The 20,757-nt window shown below is 41.0% G+C and overlaps 2 protein-coding genes across 2 annotated transcripts; one reads left to right on the forward strand and one right to left on the reverse strand.

Annotated features, from left to right (window-relative positions):
- Positions 1 to 7,406: 7,406 nt before the first annotated feature.
- LOC128718406 (leucine-rich repeat-containing protein 70-like) lies at positions 7,407 to 8,477 on the forward strand. Its single transcript, XM_053812032.1, has one exon. It carries the CDS (start codon positions 7,407 to 7,409, stop codon positions 8,475 to 8,477), a length of 1,071 nt encoding a protein of 356 aa, XP_053668007.1.
- A 1,479-nt stretch (positions 8,478 to 9,956) lies between these two features.
- On the reverse strand, positions 9,957 to 19,745 carry LOC128706983 (microtubule-associated protein futsch-like). Its single transcript, XM_053801928.1, has 6 exons — positions 19,725 to 19,745; positions 15,736 to 15,796; positions 15,454 to 15,664; positions 14,070 to 15,348; positions 12,288 to 13,859; positions 9,957 to 12,077 (listed from the first exon to the last, which is right to left on the reverse strand). Exons 1-6 carry the CDS (start codon positions 19,743 to 19,745, stop codon positions 9,957 to 9,959), a joined length of 5,265 nt encoding a protein of 1,754 aa, XP_053657903.1.
- Positions 19,746 to 20,757: the final 1,012 nt, after the last annotated feature.

Raw genomic sequence — 20,757 nt, forward strand, 5'->3', positions numbered from 1 at the left:
TTACATTCCAATGGCGCATTCAGCGGAAGATTGAATCTTTTAATCTCAGTTTAAAGATGTTTCGAAGGAGCTTATATCTTCGAAGCTTGCCACTGATTGTAAGCTGTATTGTGCTTTGCCAGTAAAGCTTTGCGATAATAGCCTAGTTATCCTTCTTGATAAGCCCGAATATTAAGTATTAGCGCTAATTCGGATACAATTTGATCAACGATACATACAAACGCAAACTTCTTATCGGGTTTACATACAATTTGCCAAATAATAAATTATGTCGAAAATATAAATACACTTTATTCTAACTAAAACTAAACTTTGCTTATTCAGATAAAAACTAGCTAATGAGAGAGCAAAACAGAACAGAAAATATTGAATGGAAGGAGATATGCGAGAACGATCAGAGAAAAGGTAGATGTGGAAGTCAAAGAGCTGAGAAGATAAGTTAATGGTTTGGATAGCGGAATTTACTGCCTCGGGTAAATTAACTCGAACACGAAAACAAAAATCCTCGTGGTAACGTGCTCAGCTGTAGAATGTTACACAGCCAAATTTTGTACTTCTCAACGTTATTGGATGATGATATGCGAGGACATTAGGTGGGATTGGATAAGAGGGGAGCGATGAGGGATTACATTTCTCCTATTTTAATTTCCTCCTGAAGGCCATCATCGTTATTGAAATCGTTATGCTCATTCATCATCGTTATTGAAACTTCTCACTAAACATAAAATGAAACCTCGTAACCAGATGTACACCTCTAGACACCTCCATCCATATCTTCCTATCTATAAATCTGTTTCAAAAACTCAGCTTTCTGGCTAATTAACATGCAAACATGTAGTTTGCTATAAAATATGCTCAATGCGTACAGCAGTATGCGGAGATCACCAGCCTAGCTATCATAACCAGTTACTTTGTGTGGTATGTTTCTAATACCTCCAGGCAATTCTTGTCTACAGAGTAAAACTGCTATCAAAACTAGAAGCGAGTAATCTTTGTTCTACAAGAGGACACAGTTAACAAAGTATATCAAACATGTCCCTGTGTTAAAAAAAAAATGCTTAACACGTGCATTTATCTTTGCTGATAACCCATTCAGGTTGCGATCTGTCAATTTTCCCATTTGAGCAGTCTAGAAATTGGCCTCAAAGATTTTTTTTAGATGTATTCATGAAATCGTGTATGCCAAGTAAAAGAATTTCTCTTAAAATGCACAATAATTAAAACCCACTGTTTTACATTGAATAAACGGAAAATTATTAGCTGCTACCCATGTCAACGAATGAAAATATTGACGAGTGCTATTCTGCTCTGGATTTACCCTTAAATCACTCCGCATATTGGGAGTGCTAATTTAAAAATTCTCAAAATTCTTTTCGTATAACCACGCAATGCGGCGCAACGGTCAATTTGCGAGTGAAAGGTGTTTTTCGTTACCGCGACGAATCGGATGGGATAGAAATTCCGTAAAACGCAACACCGTACAGGGTGTTATTTTTCTTTCCTTTCAGGCCCAGAACATTGCCACGGGACAAAACACTTATTATCGTAACAGGTGACAGGCAGAAAAGGTTTGTACTTACCGTGTTGGCATTTTTATCGATTTTCTGAAAACTATTTTTAGCCTTCCGCGTTAAAGCAAGGCCCGCTGATGCTGTCAATGTACTTTCATCGCAAACCTGCCCGGCGAATTCTTGCTTTGGCGCTGTTCTCAAGTGGAGTTTTCGATTCAATCGCCAGTATTTAAAATGGCTATTGCCTTTTTCATCCTAACGCATGGTGAACCCCTCCGTTTGATTGCCATACATAAAGGATTCCTCGGCATTGAAAGTCCGAAAAATAAAGTAAGCAAATCGTTGACGAACGTAATGGAAAGTTATCATTCTGCGATGAGACACAAAACAAGATTTTGTTGTCTGAATATAATAACAGTTTTTTTAACAAACATCAAACCAGCAATCTGTTTTCTTTCGGGTTTTATTTGTTGTTTTCATACCAGTATTGTTTGCTAAGCTTAAGGTAACAGTAATATCCAATTAAAATGAAACGCTGCGACTTTTTGAACGAAAAAAAATAAATTTGCTAGATGAATTGCATGATACAATTATGTATGGATAGCTTTGACTCCCAACACAGGTTTCAATGTTTATCGCCCAATCGATATTTTGTTGGCAGATAAACAAGGGGTTTCTTCAGATGTGTTCTATCAATCTTGTTAAGGCGTAAGGATATAGCTTTCTTTTCTTTTTGGAAGCTGAGCCATCCAAATGAGTTCCACGTATCCTCGATACGTGACATCCGGGCTTTTTGGAACGTAGAGTAAGAAGCTTATTTTCCACTTTGCCCCCAAAAACCAACCCTAATCCCTTCATTTTTTATCCTGGTTTTCCTTTTTTTATTTGCTTCCTTCCAATGCCTCATTTGTCAAAAGTTGTATTATCATTTTCCTTGTTGTTGTCTTCCGACACACCGTGGGAACAAAACATCACCTTTAAGAAATTTTGATTATTATTATTTGATTATTTGCAACTAAAAATAGCGAAACTCTACCAGGTACTTTGAGTATAACATAGGGTATGACAAACAAACAATTGATCCATGGTTGAATAAATTAACTGCCCAACAAAAAAATACATAACATTAATAATAAATATTTAACACCAGTGAAAAACGTGTACAAGAACACCATTTTCTCAGCCCCTTCCAACTTAAACCGCTGATAAATTGATTTGTTTAGCGACGAACGGTCCACACTTTGGCTTGTCGTCATCTTCAATATCTGTCATCTTTACGATGGCCATAAAACATAATTAATTATAGTTCGCCACAGTGACAAATCCCCAAACTTCGTCTTGTAAATTATCCCAAAAAAAAAGTCCACCGACCATCAACCGCCACGCAGTGCCACTTCGGGGAAATTTTAATTATGCAAAACCGTACAGAGCAACTCAAGCATATCATGCAATATCGCGTTTGTTTAATCAGATAATGCGCCTCCGCCGAACAGCTAATTCACCAATGATCACTCAATTTCCTTTATTCGCTTTGTCTTTGAAGTAAACGCACAGTAAGAAATCTATGAAAATTCATTAATCATTGCAAGCTTAAGTTGAATAAGTCGATAATAGGTTTACTGGAATTTGAATTCAACCGAGTTGTTCAACAAAATGGCACACTAATACTAGCTAAACACTTCCCCTAGTGTGTCACAGTGCGATAAATCAAGCGGGGTCGCTTGGTGTCGTGAATAAATCTTGCTAAAATAATAAACATCTTCCATATCGTATTCCTGCGTATTTGCTCAGCGCAAATGCGTATGGTTCCGATGCACGATTTATAGCAGCAAGCAGCAGCTTCACGTTCGCACCAGCTCTAAATCAATCGAAACCACTTCGACATCTAACAAAGAGGCAAAAGGATTGTCAATGGAAAGATTCACCACGCGCAAAGGTGAACGGTCTTGGGTGGCGCAAGAACCCGATAGCTTTCTCGACGAAAACGCCGCGTAGGAGGGTTAAAAATGCTCGAAATATCACGCCATCTTACCATGATACGCGTCCGAAAGCATCGTTTGAAATCCCGGATGCACGGCATCTGATGTCACCCAACAGCCTTTTGCTGGGAAAAAAAATCCTCTGAACCACAACATTCCACAACTGTGCGCATTCTCGTTGGCGCCAGTGAAAGACCCAACTACGATGGAGTTCAAATGATTCGCCTCTCCCGAAAACAAAGCAAACGAAGACATAACAAAACGTCACACGGTTCTCATTTCTTGCGTAATCGAACTGTGGCATCCTTCGCATTCGAATCCGTTCCATGGCCTGATTACGGTGTGACAGCACGTACGCGAATGTTGTAGCAGCATGGCGCAGCCACCTTGAAGACACGTCATAAACATATGCATAGGACCGGCGTTACGGCACACTGGCCAAAAACTCCCCCGATAGACTTTTGGGGGTAATTAAAAGTTAATTTGAAAATTTAAAACACTAGACCGAAGCGTGGTCGACCGCAAAACCAGATGTCACCACGCGCATCATAAGCAACCAATTTCGCTAACTCTCGACGACACGAAAAAAGGACAATCAATTCCTGCGCCCGGTACCCGAAGGAGGAACTACCGCACAGGTGTCGCAAATGTCGAGGTCACATTTGCGGTCACCACCATCGGTCAGAAACTGGTTCACTTTGCCGGCGAGAGCACTCTCAGGCACAGACCACTGCCGTGTTGCGTGTGTCATCTTCACACACGATCTGTCCAAAAACGGAACTCGCTCTGCCCGATCTGCGGCGCTTTTTTTTCGGACCACCACCAAACACGCCGCACAGCGCGCCTAATCGTTGCGGTGGGGATTTGTTTGTACGATCAGGTAAGGAAGGAAATGGTAGAAACGCTAATATTTACATAGAATGAAAAACGGAACCCGGGTAGGATGGATCGTTGCAGGCTTTGAAATATGGATGATCCAAGGCGGAATAGGTGTTCGTTTCGATTAATTTATCGCATTAATACATCGGTGATACCGAAAACCGTGCTTACCAGCTGGACGGCAGAAGGTGATGATATGGCGGTGCTGCTCATTGTATGCAAAACCATTCCTGCCTAATGATGTATATTTATCGCACCGCGGACCCTTGGCACACTGCTTGGTGCCAGTTAGCGTTGCATTTGTTACGCAGAACGTAGCTCGTGGAACTACATCGTAAGTCACTTCTTTAATCTGATTAATGAATTGGCTACGTTAAAGCAAAACCAGATTTACCTGATAAACGTGGCTACCAACAGCACCAGCTCCTGATGGCTGATAGATGCGATTCATATGATACGTAGGATTAGATTACTAGTAAATTGGATTCAGTATAGGATTGTATTCGATACCTTTGTTACATAATATATCTTTTCGGAAGGTAGTCAAGTTATTTATCAACTTCAACCTTTGATAACAATAAAATAGGAATAATATCCTACCGAGTTTAAAAAAAAAATGCTCTAAACTATGTTAATACCAGTATAACACGTAATCGTTGTTTCACTGTTATACTTTACATATTTCAAATATATGCGCCTAAATGCAGGCAATATGAAGCACACTTTTAATATTCCGTGCGAGTGATCAGTTATGTTCACGGATCATTGGCAAATTAATTGTTTCTCTTTGTGTATTACTTAACTCCAAATGAACTTTTTTCCATAAACCGCTAAGTATAAACATCATAATATTAGATGATTATTAGATATGATTAGATAAATATGAGTTTATTATTCGCTTGCATTTAATTAGCTCATTAAAACAATTGTCTATATATTTTCGTTTCACCTTGCTTAGGATGTTTGTTAAAATTATGTATTTTAACACATTTCATATGAAGAGTCTTGTAAAAATAAAACAAAGCACATTTGCTTACTAATTTACTATAACAACATACAGCATGTGATATTGATGAACTTCTCACTAGTTAGATAAATTTTGAGGTATAACTATTATTTCACAATGGCTGACACATTTTACACATGCACATTACACATGTACATTACATTAAATAATGCAATAAAAACTACAATAAAATAGAAGTGAGTTATTATTTCATACAGCAACCGAAAAAAGTGTGTAGTATTTATTTACTTACCTCTCCGGCGTTACAACCCCTTCGCAGTCTTGGCCTACATCAGGAGCCTTCTAGATCACCCACTGTCGAGCGCCGTCGTCAGCCAATCCATGTAGACAATCTAAAAGAACTTTACTAGCAGGGTAGCCCTGTGTCTTTTTCATGACCTGACATTCATCGCATGCCAAGCTCGCTAAAAACTAAAATATTACCAAAATCGTACCTTCAACTGCGACATTATTGAAATTTTCTTTCATAATAAAGAGACTTTAGAATCTTTCTATATCCATCGAGTTCAGATGTCTCGGTTACCTCATTAGTTTTTTTTATAGAATGCTGGAAACAACATTATCGATCGAATATAAACAGCATAACTTATCGTTTATTTTTCAAATATATCGTACTCTCATAAGGCTTAACAAAAGGGAAACTTATAGTTTAATCTCAAATTTAAAAAAGGGGGGAATTGGAAACGGGAATTAAACTGAACACAAATAAAATCCTTGTAATCCTTTTTATAATCCATGATTATACGGGCCCGCAAAACAGGTAGCGAAGTGTTATAGTCAAAAAGGTAAGCAAAGCAGTTGAATGATTGCATCGCTCGCAGAAATTGACCATTTTGGCAGTAAGAGGTTATATGTGCCGGAATGAGCAGAAGAAAATGGGATCGGAGATGACGACAAGAAACATATAGTTTAAAAAAGTATAACAAAGATGGGGAATCAACACACTTGAATAGAATCTTAGCGAAGAAAATAGCTTGTGCATGTTGAGGTGGAGGTGTCATACAACATCCTCAATTCCCAACATTCTACAACGGATAGAGTACGGAGGCAGCGAGACATTAGAATGTCGAATTAAATATCCGATTGCTATTCGAGTTAACTTTTATTGTATATTAACTATTCGTTGAAGGGCGGTAACGCCGGCTGGAGCCCAAATCTCATTGGTATATAAAATTGTAGATCTAACCCAGCAGCAATACAGCGCCTTTAGACAAAAAGGGTCTCGAATATCTGCTGAAAGCCGACATAAAAGTCCTTTTTTTAGCTTTAGCCCGTTCCTCAAAAGACAATGATTCATCAAGCCATACGCCAAGGTCTTTAAAAAGAGACACTCGTTGTATGGTAGAGTTGAGTAGTGCATAGTTTGTGATTATTTTCCTTGCGTTGGGACGTCCAAAAGATAATTAGTAGCATTTTTGCGCCTAAAATTCTAGACCATTAGATAACACGACGAATGTTAATTTAGTAATGTCGGATAGTTTTTTTATATTGTGAAGGGTCACATTTCTATATTTCTATGATGTCGTTACGATAAACGAAGCGTTCAACATGCATAGCAAGAATGATTTGTTAGATGTTTTCACACGCATATATAGTGATCTATACATTAACATTTTAGAAAATTATTTGAATCATTAGCTGGTTCTTTTCAACCATCAGCAATTTTGTCCATCAAGATAATGTTACCGTTTTCGTTCATATCGAGTCTCATTGCAACATAGTACATGTATATTTTCATGATATTTGGCTGTTTGCTCCCAGAAGTTTGCCGACCACTGTCATAGACACCTGTCTATGAGTTATTGCTGATTGCGATCGTTGCTGTCAGAGTGGTTGAAATTGTTAGACGCAAATTAATTTGTTATTAAAAATCAATTATTAATTTCAATAGATTATTGCAGATAAAACTCCAATTTGAGTACTGAATTGCCGCACACTTGTAACCGTATAGTACAATCACAAACCCTATTAAAGTGATTACCCCACTATGAACTCACATGTGTAAGCGAAATGTTACTGAAACGGTATAACATATTGGAGCAGAACATTAATACATACGTTTACTCGATTATTTCCAGTGTTACCATTCTGCTACTTGCACTCTGCACAAAAGCGTACGAGTTCGTTTGCTCATACGGTGCGTGCACCGTATCCAATATAGACATTTCCTACGATGGATTGTACGTATTTACCTTCATCGCCAACGCATCAGAAACACTGATTTTAAGAGGCGCTACCGGAAAGCTTGTGAATCTCACCATTCTCCAGAACGTCGCAACGCTCAAGCAAATTATAATAGAAGATTGTAAATTCATGGAAATTATCATACCCCAATTTCAAATACCCTTCTCGCTCGTATTGCGGCGCGTATTCCTAAAAGCAATTTTAATCCACCAGACTGCTAATATGCTCACCGACATCAGGATGCGTAATGTGCCTTTCAAAGTGTTCCCACCATCGCTGCTGCAATTACAGCATCTGGTAAGCCTGGAACAGTGTCGATCTCACATGAGATATCTACATTTCGGTGATTTGAAGAACATGCACAGCCTTACAAATCTTGATTTATCCTACAATAAGATACAGTCGGTAATAATGGACCGTAACGGCCAGTGCTGTGGACAATTAAAGTATTTAAATTTGAAAGGGAATTTGTTGAAGCGCTTCGATTTCGGAGCGTTAGTCTATCTGTCGCAACTCAAGTGTGCATTCCTCGGATACAATCAAATCTCATCCATAAACACACGCATCGAACAACATTATAATCGCAATAGGAAATTCTGCTCGTGGAAAACATTTTACGTGATGCGAATCAAAGCAAACATTCCCGTTCCAAGGCCTGCGTGTACCGATTATTTTGCCAACCTTAGTACGATTACACTTGATCATAATAGACTAACCGAAGTCAATATGAATGAGTTAGAACACATGAGTGTGCTGACAGATCTGGACTTAGCATTTAACCCAATTGAAAATGTAAAGATATCAAATGACAGAATACCAGTATCGTTGAACATGAGTTTACTTAACGGTAATCGCGGGTATTTACATGCTTTAGCTCCGGATGTATTTTCCAATTAATATAAAACATTTGACTTTTAACTTTTGATTTTCATGTTTGTGTACGAAATCGAAAGAATAGCAACGTATCGAAAGCAAATGTCACACAATGTAGCAGTTTGATTGCTATTTGATTCTATTTCGAACAAATACATAACTTATCAAAGTGAAGAACATACAGGAGAATAAGAAATACAATACTACAATAATAAACAACAACGTTAATTACTTACTCTCTGTTGTCAAGCAATAAGGGAATATTTGAAGTAAATAATTATTTTTAAGCGATTATTTACACTACAAAAGGACTACTACAATCCAGACATATCTCGACCTACAAAAATGATAACATCCACCAGGGTTCCCTTGCTACTACTAAGTTTACCATCGTCAAGATAGACGCTTCACTACACAGTTTAGTATAACACCCTGGTGCGTTTTTCCCCCTACTGCATGATTTAATTTAAGCAAACCCGACAGATCATCACGATCATGATACAGGCAGTGCTCGAGATACACTATTATAATGGCCCGCTATAACCCGGGAAAAATCGGCGTATCTCGAAATTGCGAATCCGGGAGTAAAATCGTTAATACTTCAAAGTTAGATAGTTGACTGCCTTCTCTGCACTTAATTTATTCAGCAAACCAGACTGCTTTTTGATAGAATACATTAAAATAAACTACAAACATATGGTTTATATGACAAAGAAGCTAGTTTGAACCAATTTTGCACCTTTTTAATTAGATTTTGTGCTATAAACTAACTCAGTTGTCAAATCTCCACATCCGTGTGTAAGAGGAACCGCGTATCTCGGGAACTGTCTGTATATTCATAACCCGATTTGCATAAGTATATCTATTCATTCGATAAACAACAACGTCAGGATTCTTCACGGAATTAGTGTACGTGAGATCCAGTTTAACAGTTAATTGGACGTGAAAAAAAATCTTAGAACCGAAGCCGCATACGTTTTTTTAAATCATGAATCATTCAAAAATGTTCAGAAAACCTCAAAGGTTGGCCGTTCAAACGATTGATCAAATGTTTTATCAACTAACTGTTTACTAACTAGCCCGGAATGATTCAAGCGCAACAATAAAAATGTCTTCATGCTTTCAGCGCTTGTACATCTTACAAACAACCCGAGTAAGGCGGAGGCATATAATTTTGTTTAAAGCAATACGGAGATTCGTTTATCAAAAAGTGTAGCTAAACAGTAAGAAATTAAATTTTACTTTTACATCATTACTTACCATCAGTACTTCACCAACATACTATCCAGCTGTGAAATAATATATCGTTTCTCATCAGGTTCATCATGTTACTCAAACAAATGCTAGTTGTTTATTTTCCATTGTAGCATCCTCCCTTCATTTGTGATTCTTCTTTATATACTAATGCACGAATGACCTCGTTACCATAATTTCTCCTGCAAATTCTGTCGATGTATTTCCCTTTCCCTGCCAGTCTTCAACCTCAATTTCAAACGTTCATTTTCAACCTCGTCGTCCCATTGCCATGAATCTATCCGGAATACGACGCTGATTGGATGGCTTATTTTCATCCCTAGCCGATTTTTCCTGCTTCTCATCAGTACCGCCGACACGCGATCGGGTGTTACCAACCTTCGGAAGGTATGCATTTGTGCTATCTTCCGGCACCCTTGCTTTAGACACAGAATTTCTTGGTTTCTGCACCAGCTCATCATAGTTGAATGCCTTTCCTAGATTCTTCGGTGTTTCCGGTTCTGCTTCAGATGAGGATTTATCGTACTTTTCAAACACTACCTTATCAAACTTGGCCAACTGGACATCGTAGACACCAGGTCCAATTTTGTTTACCAACTCGTTCAGCGAAGCACCATCTTGCGTTTTAAACTTTGGGTTTTCGGTCCGCACAATCACATGCCTGGCGTCTGTAGGTACCCGCAATATGATTTCGATGCAACTGCCTGTATCCGTTGGCTCCGGTGTTGTTTGGCTCGGTTTCTCCGGTTCGTTTTCTTGTTGCTTCTCTGGTGTACCTGCATCAACCGAGTCGGTATCCTCTTCATCATCTACCTCATCGTACACATCGCCGTCGGTAGCAGATGGTTCGGCCGTCTTTGGAGTCATCGAAGGTTTATCTCCAGAAAAACGACTAGACAAAGGCGCTCCTATATCACGAATCACCGGCAACACTCTGCTAATGGCGGCCAAAACGTCTTTGGAGTCACTGGGTTTAGATGCAGGTTGTTCAGATCCCATCCTTGGTTCCTTTCCTGACTTCGGCGATTGCTTGGGATCATTGGAATCATCGTCCTCGGGCTCCTCCGCGCTCGAGTCGTCTTGTTGATCTTCAGGCTTGTCAGATTCCTTTGCATCGTCGTTGGGCTTTTTGTTCTTACTTGCAGGTTTGTCAGATCCCTTCTTGGGTTGAGACTTCGAGGGCTCTTTGTCGGCCTTACTTGGCTCCTTTCCTGACTTCGGCGATTGCTTGGGATCATTGGAATCATCGTCCTCGGGTTTCTCCGCGCTCGAGTCGTCTTGTTGATCTTCAGGCTTGTCAGATTCCTTTGCATCGTCGTTGGGCTTTTTGTTCTTATTTGCAGGTTTGTCAGATCCCTTCTTGGGTTGAGACTTCGAGGGCTCTTTGTCGGCCTTACTTGGCTCCTTTCCTGACTTCGGCGATTGCTTGGGATCATTGGAATCATCGTCCTCGGGCTTCTCCGCGCTCGAGTCGTCTTGTTGATCTTCAGGCTTGTCAGATTCCTTTGCATCGTCGTTGGGCTTTTTGTTCTTACTTGCAGGTTTGTCAGATCCCTTCTTGGGTTGAGACTTTGAGGGCTCTTTGTCGGCCTTACTTGGCTCCTTTCCTGACTTCGGCGATTGCTTGGGATCATTGGAATCATCGTCCTCGGGTTTCTCCGCGCTCGAGTCGTCTTGTTGATCTTCAGGCTTGTCAGATTCCTTTGCATCGTCGTTGGGCTTTTTGTTCTTATTTGCAGGTTTGTCAGATCCCTTCTTGGGTTGAGACTTCGAGGGCTCTTTTTCGGCCTTACTTGACTCCTTTCCTGACTTCGGCGATTGCTTGGGATCATTGGAATCATCGTCCTCGGGCTCCTCCGCGCTCGAGTCGTCTTGTTGATCTTCAGGCTTGTCAGATTCCTTTGCATCGTCGTTGGGCTTTTTGTTCTTACTTGCAGGTTTGTCAGATCCCTTCTTGGGTTGAGACTTCGAGGGCTCTTTGTCGGCCTTACTTGGCTCCTTTCCTGACTTCGGCGATTGCTTGGGATCATTGGAATCATCGTCCTCGGGCTCCTCCGCGCTCGAGTCGTCTTGTTGATCTTCAGGCTTGTCAGATTCCTTTGCATCGTCGTTGGGCTTTTTGTTCTTACTTGCAGGTATGTCAGATCCCTTTTTGGGTTGAGACTTCGAGGGCTCTTTGTCGGCCTTACTTGGCTCCTTTCCTGACTTCGGCGATTGCTTGGGATCATTGGAATCATCGTCCTCGGGCTTCTCCGCGCTCGAGTCGTCTTGTTGATCTTCAGGCTTGTCAGATTCCTTTGCATCGTCGTTGGGCTTTTTGTTCTTACTTGCAGGTTTGTCAGATCCCTTCTTGGGTTGAGACTTCGAGGGCTCTTTGTCGGCCTTACTTGGCTCCTTTCCTGACTTCAGCGATTGCTTGGGATCATTGGAATCGTCGTCCTCGGGCTTCTCCGCGCTCGAGTCGTCTTGTTGATCATCAGGCTTGTCAGATTCCTTTGCATCGTCGTTGGGCTTTTTGTTCTTATTTGCAGGTTTGTCAGATCCCTTCTTGGGTTGAGACTTCGAGGGCTCTTTGTCGGCCTTACTTGGCTCCTTTCCTGACTTCGGCGATTGCTTGGGATCATTGGAATCATCGTCCTCGGGCTTCTCCGCGCTCGAGTCGTCTTGTTGATCTTCAGGCTTGTCAGATTCCTTTGCATCGTCGTTGGGCTTTTTGTTCTTACTTGCAGGTTTGTCAGATCCCTTCTTGGGTTGAGACTTCGAGGGCTCTTTGTCGGCCTTACTTGGCTCCTTTCCTGACTTCGGCGATTGCTTGGGATCATTGGAATCGTCGTCCTCGGGCTTCTCCGCGCTCGAGTCGTCTTGTTGATCATCAGGCTTGTCAGATTCCTTTGCATCGTCGTTGGGCTTTTTGTTCTTATTTGCAGGTTTGTCAGATCCCTTCTTGGGTTGAGACTTCGAGGGCTCTTTGTCGGCCTTACTTGGCTCCTTTCCTGACTTCGGCGATTGCTTGGGATCATTGGAATCATCGTCCTCGGGCTTCTCCGCGCTCGAGTCGTCTTGTTGATCTTCAGGTTTGTCAGATTCCTTTGCATCGTCGTTGGGCTTTTTGTTCTTACTTGCAGGTTTGTCAGATCCCTTCTTGGGTTGAGACTTCGAGGGCTCTTTGTCGGCCTTACTTGGCTCCTTTCCTGACTTCGGCGATTGCTTGGGATCATTGGAATCATCGTCCTCGGGTTTCTCCGCGCTCGAGTCGTCTTGTTGATCTTCAGGCTTGTCAGATTCTTTTGCACCGTTGTTGGGCTTTTTGTTCTTACTTGCAGGTTTGTCAGATCCCTTCTTGGGTTGAGACTTCGAGGGCTCTTTGTCGGCCTTACTTGACTCCTTTCCTGACTTCGGCGATTGCTTGGGATCATTGGAATCATCGTCCTCGGGCTCCTCCGCGCTCGAGTCGTCTTGTTGATCTTCAGGCTTGTCAGATTCCTTTGCATCGTCGTTGGGCTTTTTGTTCTTACTTGCAGGTTTGTCAGATCCCTTCTTGGGTTGAGACTTCGAGGGCTCTTTGTCGGCCTTACTTGGCTCCTTTCCTGACTTCGGCGATTGCTTGGGATCATTGGAATCATCGTCCTCGGGCTTCTCCGCGCTCGAGTCGTCTTGTTGATCTTCAGGCTTGTCAGATTCCTTTGCATCGTCGTTGGGCTTTTTGTTCTTACTTGCAGGTTTGTCAGATCCCTTCTTGGGTTGAGACTTCGAGGGCTCTTTGTCGGCCTTACTTGGCTCCTTTCCTGACTTCGGCGATTGCTTGGGATCATTGGAATCATCGTTCTCGGGCTTCTCCGCGCTCGAGTCGTCTTGTTGATCTTCAGGCTTGTCAGATTCCTTTGCATCGTCGTTGGGCTTTTTGTTCTTACTTGCAGGTTTGTCAGATCCCTTCTTGGGTTGAGACTTCGAGGGCTCTTTGTCGGCCTTACTTGGCTCCTTTCCTGACTTCGGCGATTGCTTGGGATCATTGGAATCATCGTCCTCGGGCTTCTCCGCGCTCGAGTCGTCTTGTTGATCTTCAGGTTTGTCAGATTCCTTTGCATCGTCGTTGGGCTTTTTGTTCTTACTTGCAGGTTGGTCAGATCCCTTCTTGGGTTGAGACTTCGAGGGCTCTTTGTCGGCCTTACTTGGCTCCTTTCCTGACTTCGGCGATTGCTTGGGATCATTGGAATCGTCGTCCTCGGGCTTCTCCGCGCTCGAGTCGTCTTGTTGATCTTCAGGCTTGTCAGATTCCTTTGCATCGTCGTTGGGCTTTTTGTTCTTACTTGTAGGTTTGTCAGATCCCTTCTTAGGTTGAGACTTCGAGGGCTCTTTGTCGGCCTTACTTGGCTCCTTTCCTGACTTCGGCGATTGCTTGGGATCATTGGAATCATCGTCCTCGGGTTTCTCCGCGCTCGAGTCGTCTTGTTGATCTTCAGGCTTGTCAGATTCCTTTGCATCGTCGTTGGGCTTTTTGTTCTTACTTGCAGGTTTGTCTGATCCCTTCTTGGGTTGAGACTTCGAGGGCTCTTTGTCGGCCTTACTTGGCTCCTTTCCTGACTTCGGCGATTGCTTGGGATCATTGGAATCATCGTCCTCGGGCTTCTCCGCGCTCGAGTCGTCTTGTTGATCTTCAGGCTTGTCAGATTCCTTTGCATCGTCGTTGGGCTTTTTGTTCTTACTTGCAGGTTTGTCAGATCCCTTCTTGGGTTGAGACTTCGAGGGCTCTTTGTCGGCCTTACTTGGCTCCTTTCCTGACTTCGGCGATTGCTTGGGATCATTGGAATCATCGTCCTCGGGCTTCTCCGCGCTCGAGTCGTCTTGTTGATCTTCAGGCTTGTCAGATTCCTTTGCATCGTCGTTGGGCTTTTTGTTCTTACTTGCAGGTTTGTCAGATCCCTTTTTGGGATGAGACTTCGAGGGCTCTTTGTCGGCCTTACTTGGTGTCTGCCCTGTTTTCGGCGATAGATTTTTATCAGTTGGTTCTTTATTTAGTTCATCCTTAGGCTTCCCAACTGATGAATCATCGTTTACTGTTTTGGAATCATCAGATATTCTAAGAGTTACATCTGGCTTTACGAACGGATCCTGATTATTTTCTGAAGGTTTTTCTAATCCTTTTTTAGATTGCGGTAGGTCTTGGTTCGGTTGGTTCGATGACTTCGGATATTGCTTTTTCTGTGAATCATCTGATTTTACTGGATCCATTTTAGCTTCGTTTCCGTCTGGTTTCGTTGGTGATTTTCTAAACGGAGATTTTAAGCTTTCTGCTAGTTTCTGCAACGGTTTTCCGAACGTACTAGGATCCCTAACGTTTATCAATCGAACATTTTGTTTTTCGTTTGGTGTCTCACTGGCTTTTGTATCTGACGGTTCTTTTTTCGCTTTTGGACTATCGTTAGATGCATCGCTAGTTTTTGGAGCATTACCACTTTCACTTGGATTGGTTGGATCTTCTTTTTTGTCGTAAGCGGGGGATTTCCTTTGTGGTTCGTCATCATCTGTACCGCTCTCAAAATCCTTCTTTATCTTATCAGCCATCAGCTTCAATTTCCCGAAATCTCCTTGCTCTGTACAGTCAACCGGAAATAGATCTGCTACTGGACCATCTTCACCGTTTCTAAAATGATATAGTTTCCGTTGTTGATTTGTATCGTTTAATTCGCGCACCCGTTTTAAGACTCATAGCAAGCACCGATTACATGCAGAGTTAGTTTGGCCTTACCTCAGCAATTTGAGACGGTCCTGGGTAATTTTATCTGGTGCAGACAAGCTAACGCTCCGATATCCCGCAACATCGGCCAAGTAGTGAGTGACATACATTTTTCCCTGCCCATCAACGTATCCGAAGCATCCCAGTACGGCTCCATCGATAGTTTTCTGATGTTGAAACTGGGTTTCGCCTTTACGATCCGCTTTCATATATTCTGCCTTGCCTGTAAACAAATCCAACATCATTACATCATTTACGATAGTTTATCATGGTCTGCCTCAGTATTTATATTACCTCCACGGTATGCTCGTGCATCTCTCGCTTCGACGAAAAGTGCCAGCATTGGCAGCAGGATCTGTACGGACGTAAAATGTGCAAAAGTGGCAATTAAATGGAATAATTTCTCTTTCAGCTTGCTTTTAGTTTGTGTTCGCGCGGCTATTTAATTAAAACACAATGATACGGTCATTAATTAAATATGTCTCAACTACTCCAGCGCTATGAATTATGAGGATTTTAATTTTGAGATCCGATTAGATTGTTTAAATTCATCATAGCTAGCGGCATTACATGATTTGCATACGCGAATTTAAAACCTACACGCTACCGAACTGCTCAAAAACTCAAATCTGATTCTCAACCATGTACTCTTGGACTTAAAATATAGGAAAGCTCCGATTTTTTCGAAACAGGACGGTATGAGGATCTTTTATTGAAGGAACGGAGCGAATATTTAAATAAACTTCTTGACTGATTTTAACAGATTCATAACCATTGTCAAATTTATCAGTATTGCAGACAGATCATGTACAGATTTTGTATACTAGTGATGATTTTGTTCCGAACCTACTTGGCTCAATCCATTCCTTCTGTGGAACTATCGAACCTAGGTTTGAAAAAAACCAGCAGAAGGGTTTTGTTCATACATGATGCTCGTTCTTCAAAAACTATGAAGTTAGTGTTTATTTCTATTTCTTTTGCTCAAAGTTACTTCATAAAGGAAAATAAGCAACACTCAAAGTAGCAAGAACATTTTGAAGGTAGAGGTTGTTGTGCCCAAGAAGAAGAAGAAAAAGAATAATTTAATCCCTAAATATTTTTCTGCACTATATAATCCTGTTGTTGACGACAGCACCACATGAATGGGTCAACACGGCCTGGTAACTGACCGACGGAACAAAATACAAGCAAGTCAACTTTATATTATAAACGATATCAAGCAGGATAAAAATGCTGACCGCGATTCGATCAGCATGAAGTGATAAGTAATATTGAAACATTATAAAAATGCTAACTGCGATCGATCAGCATAAAATTAGTATACAAGCTGAAATAAATCTTTATTAAAACTTTCAAAGCAGAACTCAACAAGAACTAGCGTTTGACTGTTCTCGCCAAGTCGGACGGTCTTGGTCCTTCCCAATGAGTTTAAATTCGTTGTGGAAACTTTACCAGTTAAAAGTGTTGTTTAATTTACGAACAGTTCCGTGATATAAAATATCTAGGTTTTTAAATAATATGATATACCTACCAGGTGGTACATAATGCTAATGAATCTCTAAAAATGTTGTATACTTGTGAAAGTAGGTACAACGAACCTGATAATTTCATTTGGGTCCATCCAGGTTCTGTTACGTTATAAAAAAAAAATCTTTCCTATCACTAGCCATTACCCATCGAGGACGAATTTCATGTAGCAACAAAAAACCTGCTTTGTACATTTCTTTAACGTAGGTTCAAACGTTCCACAGAAGGAACGAAACGAACCTTGTAGGTTTGCAACAAATTTCTATTAACTATTAACTATTGAACATATTTTGAATGTTTACAAGTCATCCACGGCGTCAACGGTAACCTTAAATCCGGCTTGGTCATTTTATTTTTATTCGCATTACTCTTTGGGATACCAAAACGGACAGTGAAATGCTCCAAAAGCTTTATCAACATCATCCACATTCAGTGATTTCAAAAGCGTAAAGTCGAAGTGGTGCTACCGAACGACTTCTGGAGGAATGCCTGGGGAAATATTCACAATGAACACCAAAAGACACCTACAATGCTCCACTCTGTACTTGCTGGTCAGGCATGCATTGTGTTAGACACATTGGAACGCAAGTTAGCCTTGTGACAAGGAGCAAACGGAACCCTAGGCAATTCTTCAGTTCGTCGTGTTCCGGCGCAACGCGTTCATTCTCTAGCATTTATTGTCGCCAGTAATCGCTAGTTTATTGTTTTGGAACTGGTTTAAGTCATAATACTATGTATCATTTATATCACTAACAATAATGATATTGCGATAATGACGCGAATATGAAACGTCCTCAATATAGTTTAATACAACTTGTAAAATTGTATTATTGTTTGAATCTGTTAATCATACTCATGTCACACACATGTTATTGTTATTGTCATACTTATGATTATTTTGTTTTTTTTTGTAATACTTTGCACAAAATTGAATTGAAAAATACCAATAATTTGAGGCGGTCCGGTGGCATGATGGTAACGGCGCCGGTCTTCACACGAACGGACCGGTCCAAAATCCCATCTCAAAAGCCAATCCCCCGTAGCAAGGACTGACTATCCGGCTACGTGGTATAATAAGTCGTTACGGCCAGGCCGTTCTAACGAAAAAATAATAATAATAATAATAATAATAACAATAAACTTAACAATCGAAAAAGGAAAATGAACAGATTGCGTAACTAAAATGACATCCAAAAAGTAGTAATTAAACAACGTTAGGCTTCCAGACAGTGATACGTCTCTCCATAAGGATAGCTCCATAAGGTTAACAATTTTTCATTAATAAAAAATGCCTAAAAAGATTTCAGTTTCAATGTTACTATGATAACATAAGAGTTGTGGCTAAACAATGTATCTAGCTTTCTCAAGCTAGAATTAGTTGATTGTTGTCTAATTTGATCACAATTTTCATGAAATAGGTTGTAAATTCTTGAAGGAAGAAGGAAGTTTCTAAAAATAAATTTTTACGACCCATTTCAAACGATCTACGCAGGTCATTCGCATGCAAGCCCTAACCATGAAATATTTCAAACAAACCTCGATACATTTTCGTGCGACACAAACTGGTTTGACCGACCCGAAATACAAACCCTCAGCGTGCTAATAAACAAATTAATGCTTTTCATTTTTACCGGTTAAATTTTCCAACCGATGTATTTTAATGTCGTACGAGAATGCAAAACTGGAAGAAATATAATTAATTATTGTATTAATTTTATTAAATAATATTGCACAAAATGAATACACAAAGTATTCTATAAACTTAAAAGGCAATCTTCTTGAAACCACAGAGTAGGAAATTTAGTGACATAAGGATTTTATTTAATCATTAACATCGCTAGCAGTAATAGAAGCAGCATTTCTTATTCAATTCAACATTCATTTATTATCTAACTCTAATAAAATAAGCTCTTGCTTGCATTGTATAATCACAAACAGATACAATACATATTAAAACATTGATTCGTCAAATAGCAGCCACATGTAGTTATATTATATTTTGTAAAAAAATCGTTGCGAGGAGCAAACGCAGGTAATGGGGACCAAAATACCAAATCTCTGTTCATTAGCATAAGTTCGCGAAATGAGAACATTCGCATCTTCCTGTCTAAACTTTACCTTCCTTAATTAGATGCAATAAATAACTGACGTAGAATCTTCTTCAAAAATCTCCCAGATTCATCAATTCTGCATTTTTTTTTACATCTTCATTCGTGCTGCGCATTCATTTCGGAAAACAAAACACCTTACGCGAGTCAACTCTTGTCATAAAAGAAGATGGTACAGGATCTTCGACCGAAAGGTCACGATAAAGCGCAGTATTCTAGCGAGAATTCAAAGTGGTGTGCTGTTCAAAACGAATAAAGCGATGCTAAACTGCCTGTGTGCTGTTGTACGATCTTATTCAAGGATGCGCCGAAGCGTCTTAATTGCCTGAATGATAGATGAAGCGTCGAGATTATTCGCTGCACCTTGCATCATGTGACAAGTCTTGATTGTATAGATTTAAAATTTTAAAATTCAAACAAAAAATATCCGAATGTAAAAGAGTTTTATCCTTAAGAATGTAAAAACTGTTAACTCAATCTTTACGGACGATTTGGACGCACACTTTAATCACACATTCCTACATCCGTTCATCATCACGTTTCACAATCCGCAAGCACACTATTTTGGGCGGTTCCAAGTGTTGCTTAACGGCATCACCTCAATTCATAACGTGCCACCAAACGAGCGTAGGATTTACACAAACTTACCCATCTGCAGTCCAGCCGCATCTTGACTCACGCACCGATCCGCGGTAACGCGCTTCTCGATCGATATTGAATTCACACACAACCACACAAAACTGGCTCCAATCAGACACGATCGGATTAAATATGATATGTTACGGATTGGTCCCAAAACACTGCACCAATAGCACACCTTCACCTACACCAACCTACACACTGCAGCACCAACACCGAATTCCACCAGGAACTGCCTAGGGTGTTCCTTATCGTTCGAGCGCTTCTGCCGAACTGACGGCCGGCCGGCAGGATCAGCAACATTTTGATAAATCCCGATTGCGCATGCAGTTCCCCCACTACCAGGAGACACAAACCTGCTTCTAAACGATCGCTTCTTTCACCCATTATCTTTCGCGTCTTACTGCCAAAAAGCAACAACTAACAAAATAGCATAATTTAGAGCCAAACAACAACAACACGCCAGCAGAATGAAGCGCGGGCTTTTCCATTTTATGTATCCTTTTTCCTGCCACGATCTTCCCTTTTAGCCGAGGCACAATGTATTCTAATGACCTTACCAACCCGCATTTCTTGGCCCTGAACCCGGACCGTACACTTGATGCTGTCGGTGCCGTGCTTTCGCGACCGGACAGTGAAGCAAAGCGAAATTCTCCAAAATTCTCAAAACCCCAATAATGCGGCCTGGTACGCGAACCGACACGCCACGATGTATCTACCCCGTCCGATCAGTACGGTGGACCGTCTGAGCATTGGACCTGCTGTAAACGACCGATCGCCAAATGGATGGACCAGTTTTTCCGCCACTCTTCTTCACCAGGATCCTCCGGCAGACCGCTGCGTCGGCCACCCATCTTGCATCTTTACCGCATCGGAGGATCTTCTTTACGCCGGCCCGGACAGTTTATGGTACAGTAATTTATGAACAGTCATTTACCGTAGTCCGCCTCACAATCAACGCAATTTGGAGGGTCGCAAAACGGATTAAAATTCGTATCTTCGTAAAAATTCGTATTCGTAAAAATGTATCTTTCTCTATTCT

Source organism: Anopheles marshallii, chromosome 2, assembly GCF_943734725.1.
Source record: "Anopheles marshallii chromosome 2, idAnoMarsDA_429_01, whole genome shotgun sequence".
NCBI lineage: Eukaryota > Metazoa > Arthropoda > Insecta > Diptera > Culicidae > Anopheles > Anopheles marshallii.

Excerpts from the sequence above, each read along its gene's own strand:
- LOC128718406 (XM_053812032.1), top strand. The coding sequence starts at position 7,407 with ATGTTACTGAAACGGTATAACATATTGGAGCAGAACATTAATACATAC.
- LOC128706983 (XM_053801928.1), bottom strand. The coding sequence starts at position 19,745 with ATGCGGCTGGACTGCAGATGG. Across the intron at positions 15,665-15,735 it reads TGCACGAGCATACCGTGGAG|GCAAGGCAGAATATATGAAA; the intron begins GTAATATAAATA and ends ATTTGTTTACAG. Across the intron at positions 12,078-12,287 it reads CAGGAAAGGAGCCAAGTAAG|CCCTCGAAGTCTCAACCCAA; the intron begins GCCGACAAAGAG and ends GCCGACAAAGAG.